General features: G+C 48.9%; 2 protein-coding genes across 2 annotated transcripts in view; both read right to left on the bottom strand.

The window, feature by feature from the left end:
* Nucleotides 1–1468: 1468 nt before the first annotated feature.
* Nucleotides 1469–20681, bottom strand: part of GLTP (glycolipid transfer protein) — a 30541-nt gene continuing 11328 nt past the window's right edge. The window contains exons 2-5 of the mRNA XM_032168738.2: nt 10104–10162; nt 8950–9083; nt 7035–7185; nt 1469–3270 (exon numbers count right to left, since the gene is read on the bottom strand). Coding sequence (XP_032024629.1) covers nt 3088–3270; nt 7035–7185; nt 8950–9083; nt 10104–10162 — 527 coding nt within the window. The 3' untranslated portion in view covers nt 1469–3087. The remainder of the gene's footprint in view (nt 3271–7034; nt 7186–8949; nt 9084–10103; nt 10163–20681) is intronic.
* LOC116479339 (ribosomal biogenesis factor-like) lies at nt 11168–13887 on the bottom strand. The gene is given in 5 exon segments (XM_032171469.1): nt 11168–11303; nt 11336–11385; nt 11686–11829; nt 12281–12419; nt 13793–13887. Coding segments are annotated over 5 exon segments (564 nt in total).

Below are 20681 nucleotides of genomic sequence, written 5' to 3'. Positions count from 1 at the left end.
CAAGCCACCAGGTCTTTGCCTGTGCCTTGAAGTGTCCCCTGCCCCTCCTCTTCTACTAGGCTTCCCCCACCCCGGAACTTCCACAGAGGTTCGGTGCACGCCCCAGTTCCCTAAGATACATCCCAGGACACTGCCTCTCCTCTGAGGCTCCAGGTTCCCTCTGGGAACTGACCACTCTATTTCATCATTATTGATTTACCGGTCCATCTTGCCCACTAGATTATAAGCTCAATAGGAACAGGAACAAAATTAAATAAATATTTCCCTCTACATTTAACCCTAGAATAAGAAAAAACAATAGCCCATGAAAAAGTGCTATTGTGGGGAGGCAACAGGGATGGGTGGAGACTAAGGCAAAGTGGAGAACTGATTCCCCTTTTCCTTGCCCTGCCCAGCCAAGGGGGCAGTCGTCTCTCAGCTCCCATCAGGCAGCCTGGTTTTTCAAAAGAAGCTAGAAACCCAAGGTTCTTTTCTTTTTTTAATTATGTTACATAGGTATACACGTGCCATGGTGGTTTGCTGCACCTATCAACCCGTCATCTAGGTTTTAAGCCCTGTATGCATTAGGTATTTGTCCTAATGTTCTCCCTCCCCTTACCCACCACCCCTGACAGGCCCCAGTGTGTGTTGTTCCCCTCCCTGTGTCCATGTGTTCTCATTGTTCAACTCCCACTTATGAGTGACAACATGCAGTGTTTGCTTTTCTGTTCCTGTGTTAGTTTGCTGAGAATGATGGCTTCCAGCTTTATCCATGGCCCTGCAAAGGACATGAACTCATTCTTTTTTACGGCTACAGAAACCCAAGTTTTTTTTTTTTTTTTTTTTTTTTTTTGAGACAGGGTCTCGCTCTTGTCGTCCAGGCTGGAGTGCAATGGTGCGATCTCGGCTCACTGCAACCTCTGCCTCCCGGGTTCAAGAGATTCTCCTGCCTCAGCCTCTGAAGTAGCTGGGATTACAGGTGCCCGCCACCACGCCTGGCTAATTTTTGTATTTTTAGTAGAGATGGGTTTTTACTATACTATGTTGGCCAGGCTAGTCTCGAACTCCTGACATCAAGTGATCCACTCGCCTCAGCCTCCCAAATTGCTGGGATTACAGAAGTGAGCCACCGCACCCTGCCGAAACCCAAGATTCTTATGTGAAATTCCCATTTCTCCATGCAGCAGCCAGTTCTGTTTTTTAAGACCATGGAGGCCAGACCTGGTGCAGTGGCTCATGCCTATAATCCCAACCCTTTGGGAGGCTGAGGCAAGAGGACTGCTTGAGGCCAGGAGATTGAGACCAGCCTGGGCAACATAGCAAGACCCCAATCTCTACAAAACATTTAAAAATAATAAAATAAATAAACAAAATTTTAAAACCATGGAGGCCAGAAAATACGTTCTTGGTAGGATTTGTAAGGGTCCCCAGTTGTAATTTCTGATGCAGGAAAGAAAAAAAAATCAAGAACCAATACAGTGCACAGATGTGATTCCAAAATAGAGATTTATTTATTAAGGATTATTTAGTTTCTGCATAAAAATCTCCAATTGTTCCTCATTGGGTTTTTTCTTTTAAAACACACATACATCAACTCTTTTGGGGTTGCTTTGCTTGCCCCAGCACTTTAAAAAATACAGCTCTTTTTAGCGCCAGGAAGAAGTTAAGGTTAAGGCAGTGAGGCGTTTTCTTGGATCTTAGCAGCTGAAGGGTTCATCTCTCCCCGTCAAGAGAATACACACAGTAGGTAGTTTCTTAGGTTGGAAAATCTGTCCCTGAAGGAAATAATTCTGCAGAAGAATGCAAACAGAGTCATCTATGGTCAACTGTTTGTGCCCTATAGCTTTGAAAGAAACGCCTCTTGGTCATCAAGGGCTTGCTGGTTGGTTTCAGCTGTAAAACAACAACAACAACAACAAAAAAAAACCCAGAAAAAAGAAAACAAACAAAAAACCCTGTCTAGCGAGACAGAAAGAGCAGGGTTTATAATAGTGCCGTGAGGCTGGGCTGTGCAAACCACATGAGAATACACACCAGTTTGCTTTTTAAAAAAATCCCACATAAGGGCCCTGCATAATTTTAAATCAAACTCTTTCTAGTCCTTAAAATAACAAAGAGCCTCATAAGGTCACGTGTTTTTTTTTGTTTTTTTGTTTTTTGTTTTTGTTTTTTGAGACGGAGTTTCGCTTTTGTTGCCCAGGCTGGAATGCAGTGGCGCAATCTCGGCTACTGTAACCTCCACCTCCCGGGTTCTAGCGATTCTCCTGCCTCAGCCTCCCAAGAAGATGGGATTACAGGCGTGCACTATCATGCCTGGCTAATTTTGTATTTTTAGTAGAGACAGGGTTTCACCATGTTGGTCAGGCTGATCTCAAACCCTGACCTCAAGTGATCCACCCACCTTTTTTTTTTTTTTTTTTGAGACAGAGTTTCGCTCTTGTTGCCCAGGCTACTGTAGTGCAATGGTACGATCTCAGCTCATTGCAACCTCCACCTCCTGGGTTCAAGCGATTCTCCTGCCTCAGCCTCCTGAGTAGCTGGAACTACAGGCGTGCGCCACCATGCCCGGCTAATTTTTTATATTTTTAGTAGAGATGGGGTTTCACCATGTTGGCCAGGCTGGTCTCAAACTCCCGACCTCAAGTGATCCGCCCGCCTTGGCCTCCCAAAGTGCTGGGATTACAGGCGTGACCCATGGCGCCCGGCCATCATGTGCTTATTTTTAAAGCGAGGTGGATGACACCATTCCCCCAGAGCCGTGTTCTTCGTTGGCAACAAAACAAAACCAAAAAACCCTAGGACTTGACTCATTAGAAGTGTTAATAGATTTTTACCACGCTGAAATGAAGGTATAAAGTCAGTCTGTGCTGTCGTGAAGTTCCAAGGAGATTTGGAAGTAAGATCATTATTTATTGGTCCTTTAGAACAGACCAAAAAAAAAAAAAGACTTAAAAAACGAGGGCTGTTCCCTGCAGATTCTGGCAGGACCCTGGGCGGCTCTGGGGGATGCAGGCCAGGGACAGCTCACCGACTTGATTCACAGTGATTCTGGTTTGCCTGTTTCTCCATGTGGCCATGAGTCGGGGACGTGTCCAGCAGTGGGCATGCCTACACCTTGTAGTTAAGCTCAGCGTTCATCTGGGTGTACATCTCATAGATGACATCGATGGTCGCCGTGTAGTTGACTAGGAAGAGGCGGATCTTCTCCAGGCACTCCTCCTCTGTCACATTCTGCCCCTTGGAGAGCGCTTTCAGGAAGTCGGACTTATAGGGGGCTGCGTACAGTGCTGCCTTGAGATGGGCAAGAAGGGAGGTAGGCACAGCGTTAGCAGGGGCCGAGGAGCCAGGCCAGCAGGCCAGGGTTCTGGGAGGGATCTTCCCTGGGTCTGTGCTGGACAGGGGGCTATGCTATTTGAGGTGTTGGAAGGGAAAGGAAAAGGGAGATGTATTTTGAGCGACAGCAGGAAGGACATCAGCTTTCGGGACAGACAAGCCTAGGTGCAAATGCCAGTCTGGGCCATCAACTAGCTGTGAGCCTTGAGCAAGTCAGTTAGCCTCTCTGAGCTTCAGTTTCCTCATCTGCAAAATGGGGATAATGGCTCCCACCTAATCGGGTTGCTTTTATAAGGATTAGGGGGCTTGTACAAAGTGCTCAGCACAGCACCAGGCATACAGTAGGCACTCAGCACAACACCAGGCACACAGTAGTTGTTCAGCATGGGTGAGTCTCTTCCCTCTGGGTTCCCTCCTCCAGAAAAGGTGAACTGCTCCTTCGGAAAACCTACTTTCTGAGTTGGGGAGACGACTGGTAAATATGCTGTGGTCTCTCTTTTGTCCTTAGAGGGGGCGATACTTCCCTAAATTTCAGGGCTGCTCTCATACTTGAAAAGTGCAGAGAATTCAAAATTCACAGAATTTCAGAGCCAGAAGAAAAAAGGTACAACTAGATAAAAAGCTTAGGCTAGGCCACCCATCGTCTGGGAAGTGAGGAGCGCCTCTGCCCGGCCGCCCCGTCTGGGAAGTGAGGAGCGCCTCTGCCCGGCCGCCCCGTCGGGGAAGTGAGGAGCGCCTCTGCCCGGCCACCTATCGTCTGGGAAGAAGTGAGGAGCGTCTCTGCCTGGCCGCCCCGTCTGGGAAGTGAGGAGCGCCTCTGCCCGGCCGCTCCGTCTGGGAGGTCTACCACCGAGGCCAGAAGCAATGTGGGGGCTGGACGTGGTGGCTCACGCCTGTGGTCCCGGCACTCTGGGGGGCGAGGCGGGTTGATCACTTCGGGCTAGGAGTTCGAGACCAGTCTGGCCAACTTGGCGAAACATGAAAAATACAACAGACAAACCAACCAACCAACTCAGTGACAACAAAACAGGTCTACCCTGGAGTCATACTCTAATTTTTTCTATTTTCCTCCCTTTCTGATCCTTTATCCCACTTTCTTTTTCTTCCTCTTCCTTCTCCCTCTTCTTTGTCAAATAGAGGATTGAGTTATTATCACTGATCCATATAAAGTCCCTCTCTCATTTATTTTAACTCCCACCCCCCATTTCTATTCCCCGACTTCCCATGTGCAACCTTCCTAATATGTTTGATACGCATCTTTTTGTTTGTATGTATTTTTAGAAAATGTTTATTGTTTTTGTGTGCAAAAAAATTAATAAAAAAAAGAAAATATACCTCGAAATATTAGAAAAAATAACAAACAGTATAACTTAACCCTCAAAATATAGCTGATTTTGTAATTAATAATTTTGTATCACACAAATAATATAAAATAATGTTTATGATGTTAAAACATTACATTGGAAAATTAAATAAGTAAGAAAAGAACAGAAAAAAAAAAAAAAAAAGCTTAGGCTAACCAGGCACAGTGGCTCATGCCTGTAATCCCAGCACTTTGGGAGGCCGAGATGGGCAGATCACAAGGTCAGGAGTTCGAGACCAGCCTGGCCAATATGATAAAACTCCATCTCTACTAAAAATACAAAAATTAGCCCGGCATGGTGGCTGGCATCTGTAGTCCCAGCTACTCGGGAGGCTGCGGCAGAAGAATTGCTTGAACCCGGGAGGCGGAGGTTGCAGTGAGCTAAGATCACACCACTGCACTCCAGCCTGGGTGACAGAGCAAGACTCCGTCTCAAAAAAAAAAAAAAAAAAGTTTAGGCCATGAGTTTGATAGGATGAGGAAAGTATAAACATTATTTTAAAAATTTTTTTAGACGTAGTCTCACTCTGCCCTCCAGGCTGGAGTCAGTGGCGTGATCGTGGTTCAATGCAACCTCTACTTACTGGGTTCAAGTGATTCTCCTGCCTCAATCTCCTGAGTAGCTGGGACTACAGGTGCCTGCCACCACGCCCGGCTAATTTTTTGTATTTTTAGTAGAGATGGTGTTTTACTATGTTGGCCAGGCTGATCTCCAATCTGACCTCAGGTGATCCACCTGCCTCGGCCTCCCAAAGTGCTGGGATTACAGGCATGAGCCACCGCGCCTGGCCAAATATTATTCTTTCATAATAAAAGTAGTAATAGCTAGGGTGGTGGCTCATGCCTGTAATCCCAGCACTTTGGGAGGCCGAGGTGGGACGATTGCTTTGAGCTCAGGAGTTCGAGACCAGCCTGGGCAACATGGTGAAATCTCGTCTCTACAAAAAATACAAAAATTAGCTAGGTGTTGGTGGCTCACACCTGTAGTCCCAGCTACTCAAGACACTGAGGCTGGAGAATCGCTTGAGCCTGGGAAGTGGAGGTTGCGGTAAGCTAAGACTGTACCACTGCACCCCAGCCTGGGCAACAGCGACAGAGTGAGACCCTGTCTCAAAAAAAAAAAAAAAAAAAAAAGTCATAGCTTTGATGTACTGAGTGTAAACCATGTGAACCATGTGTCAAGCACTTTATACTGATTAATTCATTTAATTGTCACAATGACTCTTTGAGTAGTGCCTATTTTATACCCATTTGAAAGATGAGGATATTGAGGCTCAGGGAGGTAGGATCACAGCCCCCCATTTTTGTGTTGTGTGACCTTGTCTGAGCGTCACTGTCCTCATCTGGGAAATGGAGGTGAGAACAGTGCCCACCTTGTGGTGCATTTGTGAAGATTACAATTCATGGGCAGCTGCCCTGGGCCAGGACACACTTACTATTGACGTGATGGTTTGAGGATTTGTAGGGGCAATGCACTGTGGAGCTCTCGAGGGGCCCATGGGAATGGGCCCTGTCTACAGCTCTTCCAGGATGGATGGCCCAGGCGCTGCCACGCATCTCACCCTATGACCAGCTCTTCCTCTCTGGAACCATACTGGCTTCTGCCCCAGCCTGCTTGCAGACTGTACCCCACAGAAACACTGAACAGGGCCCGTCAGCCCCTCGTTCTCATGGCCGCCAGGGTGGGCAGGCAGAGGGAGCTGCAGCAGAAAGTGTGGCCAGAACAGGCTGGGCAGGAACACATGGGTGAGATGAGGGCAGCAAGCAGCAGGTGAAGGGCATGGCGCAGGGCAGCCAGAGGGCCTTCGCACATCTTCTGAGCAGGGCTCTCAGCCTGGTGATCAACTGTAGGGCCCTCACCTAACGAGGCAGGTGCTGAAGCCTCACTTCCAGGAGCCCTGGCCAATGTCACCCCAACACAAGCCACCAAGAACCCAGAGGGCCAGTGTCCTTTCAGCAGATGCTCCCAGGGGGATGGGAGCTGAATTTGAGGGGCCGAATTTGAGGGGTGAATTTGAGGGGCCATCAGGCTGGGCCACCTTTGACCCGGGGTCCTCCAGGGCTTTCCCTGTGGTTTCTCGTTGCCCCACCATCAGGTCTCGCAGGCCAAGGACCCTAAAGAGAAACACCGTGGAGTAGCTACAGTGACACCTGCTGTCGCTGTGAATGGGGCTGGCCAAGGGCACGGGAGGGGGACCTCTCAGTACACTAGCCTCACCCAAATAGATGAGGGAGCCCTTCCTGAGCCTGAGGGGGTAAACACAGCCTCACAGGCCAGGAGGCTTCGGCCAAACAGGGGCAGAGTGGGGAGCAGAATCTGCAAGCTGGTGGTCCTTTGGGGCCCGTAGGGGCGGCTCACCTGGAAGATCTTCTGCACGATCCAGCCGTGGTACTTCTTGAGGGCCATCTCGTAGGCCTTGGTGGCGTTGACACGGATGAGGTTGGGGTGGTTCTCGTCCCGCTCCCCGTCGCAGATGCTCTGGAGGAAGACCTGGATGAAGCGGAGGCCTCTGCGGCCCAGGGAGGAGAAGGTTCGTTAGGACCCTGCACAGCCCTGTCGTGAAAGACCCTGATGGACTCTGAATTTGCCACCTACTGTGAGACAGGAACATGCACACCCCAGAGGGAGTGGTTATTCCCTAATCATCTTTCCCTTCTGCTTACAAGTAACGTGACCACTTGGCTCCATTCACTATCTCCTGAGCACCTTCTCTCCTCCAGGCCTGGTGCTGGCCCATGACAACGGTCACACTGGCTATAAGATCCATGAGGGGTGGGTCTGGGCCTGCCTTGTCCATTTCTGTGTCCACATGACCCCCACAGGCTGGAACATGGTAGGCAACCATCAGGCTTGAGGAATGAAGCCACAGCGCTGGCCCTCAAAGGGTTTGCGGACCACAGACTGTGGATACACCGGGCACACTGGCGAGACTGGCCCCGCGTGTACCAGGCTTCCCAGCTCCACTCCCCAGCCCTCAGCATCTTTCTAAGTCTGCTGCGTTGCTCCTCTGCCTAAGACCTCCCTGAGCATCCTCCAATGGCCACTTGAGCTTTTCCTCAAGGGGCAAGGTGATGTTTTGAGAGCCAGGAGAGGCGGATGGGGTAGAGCAAGGAGTCCACATCGATAATCTCACCAGGGCCAGCCCTTTAGCACACATCATCTCATCTCTTGCTTCCCTGGGGCCTGTGAGGCTGAGCTTGGCACAATCAGCCCATTTCACAGAGGAAAGAACTGAGGCTCCCCTAGAAAGGCTCAGTCACAGGCCAGGATGTGAACCCTGCCTGCCTCACTGCCCCCCACCAGCAGGCTCTTTCCTTTGCTGCCCCTCACTGTCCCACCGGGGTCCCAGGTGAGCTGCTCTGCTCCCTCCCTGCAGTGGGGTGGGGATCAAGTCAGGGTGGGGTGCTCTAAGGGGCAGGAACACTGGGTTTAAGGGCTGAAGGGTCTGTAGCTGGTAGAGAACAGCGTGAGTTCAAACCAGCCCATAGGATGTATTTGTGCAAATTAGAACTCCTCCTCACGGCTGGGCACGGTGCCTCACACCTGCCTCACACGGATCACTTGAGGCCAGGAGTTTGAGACCAGCCTGGCTAACATAGCAGGCCTGTCTACTAAAAATACAAAAATTAGCCAGGCATGGTGGTGAACACCTGTAATCCCAGCTATTCAGGAGGCTGAGGCAGGAGAATTGCTTGAACCTGGGAGGGGGAGGCTGTAGTGAGCCGAGATTGCGCCACTGCACTCCAGCCTGGGTAACAGCACGGGATTCTAAAAATAAAAAATCAAAAAAAAAGAATTCCTTCTCCTCAAGATGGTGTACTTCTACCAAGAAACTATCATAACATACAAATCCACTTTGTATGCGTGACCAGCCCTAAACAGGACACCTTTGTGCAGTACGCAACCTGCACAACTGTGCTGGATGACATGGGCACGTGATTTGGCCTCTAGAAGTGCCAGCTGCCTCCTCTGTGAGATGCGAATAGCTACCACACTTAACTCACAGAATATGAAACCCAATCAGGCGTATAAAGAGCTTAGCACAATGCCCAGATCAGGGCGTGCTCATATACTGATGGTACTGGAACCAGGAAGCATCACTGTCAGGCAAGCCCCGGCCATTGGGAGGCCTTTTCCCAGCCATTAACTAGCATCACACTGGAAGGGCTCGGAAGTGACCTTCCCAGCCTGAGCTGACACTGCGGAACAGTGACAGGTTTGCTTTCCCTCCTCTGCAGCACAGAGCCCAGGCCCTGCCACCTGAGCCCATCACCTTTTCAGCCACATCAGCGCCAGTGTGGCCCCTACTTTGGGCCACTCTGCTCCATACATTTCTTTCTCCACCTCCAGGATGTTCTGCAGGGTCCGGAACTTGGCTGGGTTGGTGTCGTACACAGCTTTGATTTTCTGAAATGGAGCACACAGGATTTCCCCTTGGGTAAGCTGCCCCCATAGACATCTGGCCCGCACGCTGGGTGAAGAGCACCCTACCGGCATCTCCCACTCCTTCCTGCCCTCCAGGAACAGCAGGGATAAGACTTGTAACAATAACTATGACTGTTCACATGAGCCAGGATTTGCAAAATGCTTTACAGGCACTGCCTTATATGATCCTGGTGGCAACCCTGATGTTGCTGTCATTATCCCATTTTACAGGCAGAGACACTGAGGCTCACAGAGGAGCATGGACTTGCCCAAGGTCACACAGTTGGTACAGAGTTCATGTTCTCCAGCCACTACTGACACTGCCTCAGACACCCAGTATCTGGAGTTTTGCTTTGGTGGACAAGTGGAAATAGGTTCCGAGGATTCCAAGAAGTCCAGGAACGAAGGCCTCTGAGATGGAGCCCGGTAGGCCTGGGTCTGAATCCCAGCTCTGCCACTTACTTGCTTGTGACCTTAAGTGAGTCCTTCAACCCCTTTGAGTCTCAGCTTCCTTATCTGTAAAAAGGGGATAACACAGGACCAGCCTCAAAGGGCTGCTGGGATGAAGAAATGAGATCATGCAGTGTGTCCCAAGCCCTTGGCTAGGCCCTACGTGGATTCTCACGGGCAGTCTATGGCTGGGGAGACGGCATCAGGAACTACCAGGATTGGAGAAGGGGAGGGCCAGACCAGTGCTGACTGTGGACTTTGGGGCTTACTTACTTGGTGGGGATAGATGAAAGAACCAGCAGGTTCCTTCTCAGGGTCAATACTTTAATTAGACTTTGGTTCCAGTCAGCCTAGACTGGTGACCAGATGGCAAGACTGTGGAGGGCAGAGAACATTGAGCCTCGATCGGACAAGCTTGGGGCCCATCTTCCACGTCTCCATCCCCTTCCTTGGGGTGGGAAGTTTGTAGCTGGGACCATGGTGCTGATAACCCATGTGGGCTTAGATTCCTGACGCAAGTCTTGGGCTGTGGCTGCCTGGCCAGGTACGTACCGTGATGTTGCCGCTTATGTCTGCCTTGATGGGAGTAAACACTGGGGACCCAAGGCAATCTGGGGACAAAATGAGAAGACAGACTGAGATTCGCAGCAAGAGTGATTTTTCAGGGCCACCGCAGGCCGTGGGGACATGGGGGGTTGGGTTACGTGGTGTGTCCCGGGGAGAGCTGAGTTGTTCTGGTTGTTACTAAGGCAACATGGACTTGGGTGCAGCCCCCAGCTCCGTTCTCTGAGCTTCCTGTTTCCTATCTGGCAAAAACCGCAGAGGCATGATGAAGATGGCTTGAAATAAACAATCCAATCCTAAGACACACATTTGATTCATCTCTAGAATCAGAATGGTATTTGTTTGTTCTTTGAGGTTTATCTTGAGACACGGTCTCACTCTGTCACTCAGGCTGGAGCACAGTGGTGTGATAACAGCTGATCGCAGCCTTGACCTCCTGGGTTCAAGCCATCCTCCCACCTCAGCCTCTGGAGTAGCTGGGAATACAGGCACGCACCATCATACCCAGCTAATTAAAAAAAATTTTTGGCCTGGTGCAGTGGCTCACGCCTGTAATCCCAGCACTTTGGGAGGCCGAGGCAGGTGGATCACTTGAAGTCAGGAGTTCAAGACCAGCCTGGTCAATATGGTGAAACCTCGTCTCTACTAATATACAAAAATTAGCTGGGCGTGGTGGCGCACACCTGTAATCCCGCTACTCAGGAGGCTGAGGCAGGAAAATTGCTTGAACCCAGGAGGCAGAGGTTGCAGTGAGGGGAGATCACGCCACTACACTCCAGCCTGGGCAACAGAGCGAGACTCTGTCTCAAAAAAAAATTTTTTTTTTTTGCACAGATCTTGATGATCAGGATCTTGTGTAGACCTAAGCTGATGTGTCTGTTTTTAACAAAAAAGATTTTTTTTAAAAAGTACTTAACTTTTAAAAGAGAAAAAAGCTCATAGAATAAGGATATAAAGAATTTTTTTCTAGAGCTGTACAACGTGTTTTTTTAAATTGTAAAAAACATTTAATTTATTGGTCTTTGGGGGGAATTTGATGCATCACCACTATATTAGAACTGAGCCATTAATTTTGTAGCTTCAATATTAACTACTTTATTTTCAAGATGCTACTGAGGAATCAGTTCTTTCTACAGAGGTTCAAGAGAAAGTCCTTTTAAGAAGTGTGCAAATCTCGTATATTCATTAGATTGGTGCAAAAGTAATTGTAGTTTTTGAATACAAAAGCTTTATCTATTCTGTTGACTTTTTCATCATTTATAATGTTTACCTTTTTTTTTTTTTTCCCCGAGACGGAGTTTCGCTCCCGTTGCCCAAGCTGGAGTGCAATGGTGCAATCTCAGCTCACCGCAACCTCCGCCTCCCCAGTTCAAGCGACTCTCCTGCCTCAGCCTCCTGAGTAGCTGAGATCACAGGCACACGCCACCACGTCCAGCTAATTTTGTATTTTTAATGGAGATGGGGTTTCACCATGTTGGTCAGCCTGGTCTCAAACTCTCAAGCTCAGGTGATCCACCCGCCTCGGCCTCCCAAAGTGCTGGGATTACAGGCGTGAGCCACTGTGCCCAGCCTTGTTTATCTTCTTAAGATTAGTGGTAACTGGTTTTGCTTTGTTGGTGGCCTTAAAGTGTTTTCGGCTGGCTATATGAAATACATTCCTGGACTTCTGCCCTCTTAATTTGTTCTCGCCATTGTCTTCAATAGTAGCTTGCACCTATGTGTGTTTTTAAAGACAGGGTCCTTTGGCAACTGAAGAAAGATAAATAAAAATAAATAAATGCATAAAATAAAGACAGGGTCTTGTTCTGGCACTCAAGCTGGAGTACAGTGGCAAGATTACAGCTCACTGCAAGCTTCAACTCCTGGACTCAAGCGATCCTCCCGCCTCAGCCTCCCAAAGTGCTGGGATTAGAGGGATACGCCATCACACCCAGTAGAATGTTCTTAAATGGAGGCGTTTTCCTTTATTGGTGGGTCATAATGTATCAGAGCATCGTATAATAGGTAACACCTTGGAGTTGATAAAATGTAGACCTGGAAACTGCCTGGCAGTGCCTGGAACTGCTGGGATCTGCTGAAATGTGAGCAGCCTGCTGCCTGCCTCTCCTCCTCTCCCTCTTTTGTCACCCCCATGGCAGGCTGTCATAGGACATCTCGCTCCTTACATGCAGGAAGTATGCATGTTCTTTACTGAGCAGGCTCGATGTGGACTTTACCTTCGAGCCTGAAGACAGATTACCAGGCTTCTGTGACACCTTTTTATTGTCCTTGTTGCAGTCCAGAAAAGTGAGCTCACTAAGCCTGCTACAGAGCCCAGGGGACAAAGACCCCAGAGCAGGCTAGAGGCGGGTGCCAACCCCACGGGAGTGAAAGGCCAATACCCAGGAGGCCAGACAGGGACCTCAGTGTGGGCGCCAAGTGACCGCATGAAGGCAGAGGGCTAGGGGTGGAACTTCCTTAAGCCAAATTCCACCCAGGGTGACCCTGCACACCTGGCCAGCCATCTGGAACATTCTAATTGCAGCCATGAAAAGAGGTGCATGAGAGAAACAGCCCATAGCCCAGTGGAAAGAAGGTGGGCTAGGGATTCAGCCAGACAGGGTGAGAATCCTGCACGACCACTCCCCAGCCAAGCAAGTCTCCTCGCCTCTGTGTGCCTCAGTTTCCTCTTGTGTCAAATGGGGCAATAATATTACTTATTTCATATGCTTCTTTAAGAAATTAAAAATAAGGCATCAAGGCCAGGCACAGTAGCCCACGCCTATAATCCCAGCACTTTGGGAGGCCAAGGCGGGCGGATCACAAGGTCAGGAGTTTGAGACCAGCCTGGCCAACATGGTGAAACCTTATCTCTACTAAAAATACAAAACTTAGCCGGGCGTGGTAGCAGGCGCCTGTAGTCCCAGCTACCCAGGAGGCTGAGACAGGAAAATCGCCTGAACCTGGGAGGCGGAGGTTGCAGTGAGCCGAGATTGTGCCACTGCACTCCAGCCTGGCGACAGAGCAAGACTCCATCTCAAAAAAAATAAAATAAGGCACCAAACACATGTAGCAGAGTGCCCGGTGAGTGGTGAACACTCAGTACCTGAACTTCAATCATTTTTATGACCTCATATCATTACTAGGGTCATGTGCTGTGACCCAGCAAATGACATCATCGTGGAAGCCACAGGATTCCTCAGAACCTCCATCGAGTGGGACTCATCCTTGACCTGTGGCCCCTGCTGCTTTCTCTGTGCTCCCCTGTGAGGCCCCGCTAGGGCCGGGGCTGCCACCTTGACCTGCTGCAAGCTCCGGGCATGCTGTCCTCATGCTGGGCCACGAGAAGTCTCCTCTCAGCAACTGAGCCTCATTCCATTGTCTGCAGAGGCAAATCTCCCAGCAAGGGGCCATGCTGGAGCCTTCCCTAGGGTGGTCACGTCATAGGCTGCTCAGAGGTGCTGCGCCAGGGGTGCAGGCAATGAATCCAGGGTGCTCTGGTCTCCCAGACAGGCCTGTCAAGCATCAATGGGGTGATGATTCCATGCCACCCTTTAACCTCACCTGACGGATCACTGACCTCCGCTGCGTGTAGAGGCCAGCCTGGGGAGGTCATGCCACTTGTTAGCCCTGGAAGGTGTTCTCTTCCAGCACCGCTAACGCTACCTCTTTGGAAGGACCATGCATTCTCAACTTACATAATAACGCCGGAGCCAAGATCCTCTTTCCTCCGCCAGTGACTACAGTGCTGCCAGGGGGTACGAATTCCGACCCTCACAGAGGGCCAGGCCATGGATGGGCTACATGGAGACTGGCAAAACCCATCCAGACATATGGCTGTTCCTCAGCTCCAGCTGACGGCTTTACATCCTCATCTTCCCAAAATGTATAATGAGCCGGACGTGGTGGCATGCACGTAGTCCCAGCTACTCGGGAGGCTGAGGTGGGAGGATCGCTCAAGCCCAGGAGTTCAAGGCTGCAGCGAGCCATGATTGTGTCACTGCACTCCAGCCTGCGTAACAGAGTGAGACTCCATCTCTAAAAAAAATTAAAATGTGGGCCAGGCGCAGTGGCTCATGCCTATAATCCCAGCACTTTGGAAGGCTGAGGCGGGTGGATCACCTGAGGTCAGGAGTTCAAGACCAGCCTGACCAACTTGGTGAAACCCCATCTCTAATAAAAATACAAAAATTAGCCAGGCATGGTGGTGCGCGTCTGTAATCCCAGCTACTGGGGAGGCTGAGCCAGGAGAATCACTTAAACCCAGGAGGCGGAGGTTGCAGTGAGCCGAGACTGTGCCACTGCACTCCAGCCTGGGCAACAAGAGTGAAATTCCATCTCAAAAAAATAAAAATGCATAATGTCCAAAGGCTTACATTAGACTGATGGATGGATGGATAGAGATATGGGTAGATAGGCACAGTAAAATATTAATGGTAACATCTAGGTGATAGGTGTACGAGTACTATTTGCTGTAAAATTCTTTCAACTTTGCCACGTTTGAATTTTCTCATAGAAAATACTGGAAAAAGTAATGTCAGGTTTTTTTTTCTGCTCATAAAATCCTATTTCTTTTTCTACTTTTTCTTCCAAGTCTGTTTCACTGTTACAGTGATGATAGTCACATGTGTTACACCTTTGTTTTTCAAACCAACAATCTTGCCACCAGACTTGAGCTCTGAGGAAGGCAGGGACCAGGTTCCCTGCTATGCCCCCAGCACCCAGCAAGTGCCTGACCCCAATCGGTACTTGTATGACATCTGTGAAATGAATGAATGAGTGAATGAATGGACTGTGGGAAACGTGGAATCTGTCAGTGTATTTCCCTGCCAGGCTCTCCATCTCTGCACCCTCCTGTGGTTCAGACTGACCCAACACACTGGTTTTAAGCACCTATCCAACCTAGATGGCAGAGGATATGTGAAGGGACTTGGGCCTCAGTTCCCCTGCTTGTAAAAGGGAAATCCTTCTAGGATGTTCCTCTGCAGGGCTGCTGTGAGAGAGAGGTGTCACACGTGCAAAGTGAGGGCTGAAAGCACTGACCATGATTGTTTTTACTGCTACTGGCTGGTTTTCAACCAAAGCCTTCCAGTGAAGAAGAGATGACGGCAGGGCTTGATGACAGATCACCATCGACCATGGGTGGCTTATTAGCTTTTCTCAATGACTCGGTCATTCGACATGCATTTCAGAGACGCAGAAAAACGTTATGCAGCATCCTTGTGCAGTTCTGAGCGGCCCTGCCCTGGTGGCAGGGAGAAAGGCTTTTTGTTTTGTGTTCTCCTGACCATGCGCTACGAGGGTCACGAGGCCGCCATGGTCAGCAGAAGCTGGGCCCCAACAGCAGCTGTTATTGTGTGTGGGGCCACCGCACAGGGCCAGAGCTCCTGCTCAACAGTAGGGGAGGAATGTGGTGCCTCAAATGCACTTCTGGGGCTGAGAGCCTAGCAGAAGAGAGGGGAGGCGAGGCAGGGGCTGGGAACAAGACCCCAGACTCCACTCTACCCACAGGGAGCCACCGGCAGGAAAGGCAGCTCTGCATGCATCTCTGTGTTATGTAAACAAGCACGCTGAAGTGGGTTTGGAAGCATCTGGAGGTGGGCTGCCTGCAATTAGCAATGGCATCAACCTGGGCAGTGGCACTGAAGCAGTGGCATCCACAGTCCTGGGTTTGAATCTCAGCTCTGGTGTGAGTTTGGCCAAGTGACTTTACCACCCCAGGTTCAGGCCCTTCGGTTTCTACAGCCCAGAGGTGCTGTGCAAACAGGAAGTGCTCTGTATATGGTTGGGCTGAAGCCTGTTTCAACATCACCCACCCAAGGCTCTGGGCATATGTTTGCCTTTGGTGCAGTCCAAGGACATCAAGTCACAGAAAAGCCAAATGACTTGCCCAGGTTACACTCCAGGGAGTGCCAGGAACTCAGACACAATTCCAGAGCCAAAGTTGCTTCCACTACACCCTTAACCTTTCTGTCTAGAATGTTACCATTCTTTGAACTCAAAGAATGTTTCTTTGAGGTCCTGTGAACTCAGAGAAAATAGGAAACCAGAAGACGATTTTAATTCCTAAGCATGTGGTGGCTTTTCTAATAGTTTATTTTATTTATTTATTTATTTATTTATTTATTTTATTTTATTTATTTTATTTTTTTTTTTTGAGGCAGAGTCTCACTCCGTTGCCCAGGCTGGAGTGCAGTGGTGCAATCTAGGCTCACTGCAACCTCCACCTCCCAGTTTCAAGTGATTCGCCTGCCTCAGCTCCCCAGAAGCTGGGATTACAGGCATGCGCCACCGCACCCAGCCTCTAAGAGTTTAAATTCAAGCTTGTGCCTGCTCTGAATACAGCATGACATGTTTCTACCAGGCTCTCAAGCCTTCCCTTTCCTATAGAATGCAGCCCTAACCCCAAATTACCCTTCTTGTTTGACCAGTTTTGCAGTTACCCCAAACTTGTTTTTTTTAATTGTTGTCAGCAAACAGGCTCTTTGAAATGCCACCCAGAACCTGTCTGCCTGGAGGTAGGGAGGGGACTTGGAGGGTTTTCTAGTTCATGACCTCTGGGGAGAAAGGAAGCTGTCTTTTTAAACATTTTTTATTTATTCTTCTTATTATTATAAGAAGAGACAGGGTCAGGCTGAGCATGGTGGCTCACGCCTGTAATCCCAACACTTTGGGAGGCCGAGGCGGGCAGATCACCTGAGATCCGGAGTTCAAGACCAGCCTGACCAACATGATGAAACCCCATCTGTACTAAAAATACAAAAATTAGCTGGGTGTAGTGGTGCACATCTGTAATCCCAGCTACTTGGGAGGGTGAGGCAAGAGAATCACTTGAACCTGGGAGGCGGAGGTTGCAGTGAGTTGAGATTGCACATAAGACTCTGTCTGAAAAAAAAAAAAAAAAAAAAAATAGAGACAGGGTCTTACTATTTTGCCCAGGCCAGTCTCAAACTCCTGGGCTCAAGCCATCTGCCCGCCTTGGCCCCCTCAAAGTGCTGGGATTACAGGCGTGAGCCGCCACGCCTGGTCTGAAGCTGTCTTTAAAAAAAGAAAAATCAGATATGGTCCCACCATGTTCTTTCACAGACCCAACTACTATGAGCAGATTCCAAATACAGTAAAGCCTTGGTTATTTGGAACAGCTGGCAAATGGCCCCTTCCGTTTAATGGAGAAGGCTTTTTCCAATGCACGCTACTCAACTCAGAAGGCACAAGGAAAAAACCAATAAATCTAATTATAAAAAACAGAAACCTCCTATATGGGGGAGAGAAGAAATCCCACCACCAACCAAAGCCAAACAACTTGGGGGGCAGAGAGTAAAGAGTCTGTGTAACAAGCGTAACAGAAAAAAGGCTAATATCCCTAATATGTAAAGAGCTCTTACAAATCAGTAAGAAAAAAACAGCCCTATAGAACAATGGGCAATTCACAATAGAAATGAAAAGATGCTTAATCTTCATAATAAAAAAAATAAAAACAATGAAATATTTTCCATCTACCATTTTTTTAAAAAAAGAGTCTTGCTATATTGCCCAGGCTGGAGTGCAGTGGCCATTCACAGGTGCAATCCCTCTACTGATCAGCATGGGAATTTTGACCTGCTGTTTCTGACCTGGGCCAGTTCACACCTCTTTAAGCAACCTGGTGGTCCTCTTTGCCAGGAGGTCACCATATTGATGCCAAACTTAGTGCAGACACCCAATCAGTGTAGCACACTACAGCCAAGAACTCCTGGGCTCAAGTGATCTTCCTGCCTCAGCTTCTTGAGTACCTGGGACTACAAGTGTGCACCACTGTGCCTGGCTCTCAAATACGAATATACCATCAGCATTCTAGTTCAGCCATCCTGGATGGAACTCATCAAAATGTAACACAAATGTCACTGCTTTCATAGTGGAAGCCATTCGTAGCTTTCTAAACAGAGCCATCATCAAAAATTCGAGTTATGATAAAGACGTGGCCCAGAAATGTCCCTGGTCCCCTCAAACCGTCACTAAATGACTCTAGATGGTGTGCCTTCAGGCTTCTAGGACAACTGGACACTTTATGTATTTTTTTTTTTTTTTTTTTTTTGAGACAGGGTATCACTGTGTTGCCCAGGCTGGAATGCAGTGGCACAATCATGGCTCACTGTAGCCTGGAACTCCTGGTCTCAAGCAATCCTCCCACCTCAGCCTCCAGAGTAGTTGGGACTACAGGTGTGCACCACCATGCTGGGCTAATTTTTTTTTTTTTTACTTTTTGTAGAGACTGGGACTCACTACACTATTGCCCAGGCTGGTCTTGAACTCCTAGGCTCAAGCAATCTTCTAGCCTCGGCCTCCCAAAGTGCTAGGATTACAGGCATAAGCCACTGTACCTGGCCAACTTTGTGTATTTTTTTAAAACTCCTGTTGATGGTTGACAGCTACTTCTTCCTGCAGTGCTTCAATTATTTATTATTCTTTTTTTCGAGACAGAGTCTCACTCTATAGCCCAAGCTGGAGTGCAGCGGAGTAATCTCAGCTCACTGCAACCTCCACCTCCCGAGCTTAGGCAATTCTCGTGCCTCAGCCTCCTGAGTAGCTGGGACTATAGGCGCACGCCACCATGCCAAGCTAATTTTTTGTATTTTAGTAGAGACAGGGTTTCACCATGTTGCCCAGGGAGGTCTCAAACTCCTGAGCTCAAGTGATCCATCTACCTCGGCTTCCCAAAGTGCTGGAATTACAGGCGTGAGCCACCGTGCCCGGCAAATTCTTATAGATACTTAAAAACCAAATAGCCACCAGAATCAGAATCTCCTGCAAAGAGAAGGTATGCACCAATGAGGGGTTTCGTGCATGGCCTCTGGGACAATTCTGACTAGACAAGGGCTATCTGGGGCCTCCTGCCTGGATCTCTGCCACAGTTCAGATGGGTGACATTGCCCAGAAAGCAGAATTCCCTGTAAGCCAGCAGTGACCATATGCTACACAGAATCACATTAATTTCTCTTTTTTCTTTTGAGATGGGGTCTCATTGTGTCACCCAGGCTGGAGTATAGTGACACAATCACAGCTCACTGCAGCTTTTTCTTTTTTTCTTTTTTTTTTTTTGAGACAGAGTATCGCTCTGTGGCCCAGGCTGGAGTGCAGTGGTGCAATCTTGGCTCACTGCAAGCTCCGCCTTCTGGGTTCATGCCATTCTCCTGCCTCAGCCTCCTGAGTAGCTGGGACTACAGGTGCCCACCACCATGCCTGGCTAATTTTTTGTATTTTTAGTAGAGACAGGGTTTCACTGTGTTAGCCAGGATGGTCTCGATCTCCTGACCTCGTGATCCACCCGCCTTGGCCTCCCAAAGTGCTGGGATTGCAGGCATGAGCCACCGCGTCTGGCCTCATTGCAGCTTTGACCTCCCAGGCTCAAGTGATCCTCCAGCCTCAGTCTCTGGAGTAGCTGAGACTACAGACACATGTCACTATGCCCAGCTTTTTTGTTTTTAATTTTTTGTAGAGATGGGGGTCTCACTTTGTTGCCCAGGCTGGTCTTGAACTCCTGGCCACAAGTGATCCTCCCGCCTTGGCCTCCCAAAGCACTGGAATTACAGGCGGGAGCCACTGCACCCGACCTCATTTCCTCTTTTTCTGGCCTCAAGAAAGTTGGACAGTACTGGTCGTTATGCTCTTAGCAAGACCACAGCATATACCTGGAAGTTGCCATCCAAGCTGCCTCTCCATGCCTGCCTCTTCAAACAGCCATCTCTTACAACACGGGATGTTCCTGACATTGAGTAACAAGGTGACCAAATTGCCCTGCCCTGGCCCACCCTCTCGTTTCATCTCAAGAACAATGTTCAGGAACAAAAAAGCACTCTTTAAGATGCATAGCTTGCTTCACTTTCAGCCTGTGTGATTCAGGACAGAACACACCTAACCCAATTCATAAACAGTCATTTCCAGAAAGGAAGAACAGGATGCCTGTGTCGTGATGCTACCAGCCTGGTGTGGGGAGGTTCTATTGCAAATTCAATGGTTTTTTTCATAGCTGGATAATAAAGTTCAGTTGTTAAACACATGAGGCACATTAACTTTATAGGTCTTGGGTTACAAGGATCATAATGGAAGACACTCAAATTACAGCTGATGGAGATGAATCATTTATTAATCTGGGGGTGCGGGTTGTCATGGCTCAGCTTACAATAAGGCCTATTTTTAAGGATACGAGCCTTGAGATTACCTACATTTCTAAAACAGGTTCCTGCTCTGAGTCTACTATCTAAAGAGGAAAGAATGTTTACAAAACAATTCAAAATACTTCTTTAAAAACTTCACCCCCCGGCCAGGCGCAGTGGCTTATGCCTGTAATCCCAGCACTTTGTGAGGCCAAGGCGGGTGGATCACTTGAGGCCAGGAGTTCAAAATTAGCCTGGCCAACACAGTGTAAACCCATTTCTACTAAAAATACAAAAATGAGTCGGGCATGGTGGTGCGTGTCTGTAATCCAAGCTTCTCAGGAGGCTGAGGCAGGAGAGTCACTTGAATCCAGGAGGCAGAGGTTGCAGTGAGCTGAGATTGAGTGCGCCACTGCACTCCAGCCTGGGCAACAGAGCAAGACTCTATCTCAAA

The sequence above is a fragment of the Hylobates moloch genome, unplaced genomic scaffold (assembly GCF_009828535.3).
Source record: "Hylobates moloch isolate HMO894 unplaced genomic scaffold, HMol_V3 SCAFFOLD_12, whole genome shotgun sequence".
Classification (NCBI taxonomy): domain Eukaryota; kingdom Metazoa; phylum Chordata; class Mammalia; order Primates; family Hylobatidae; genus Hylobates; species Hylobates moloch.
This window is presented reverse-complemented; position numbering and strand designations above follow the sequence as displayed.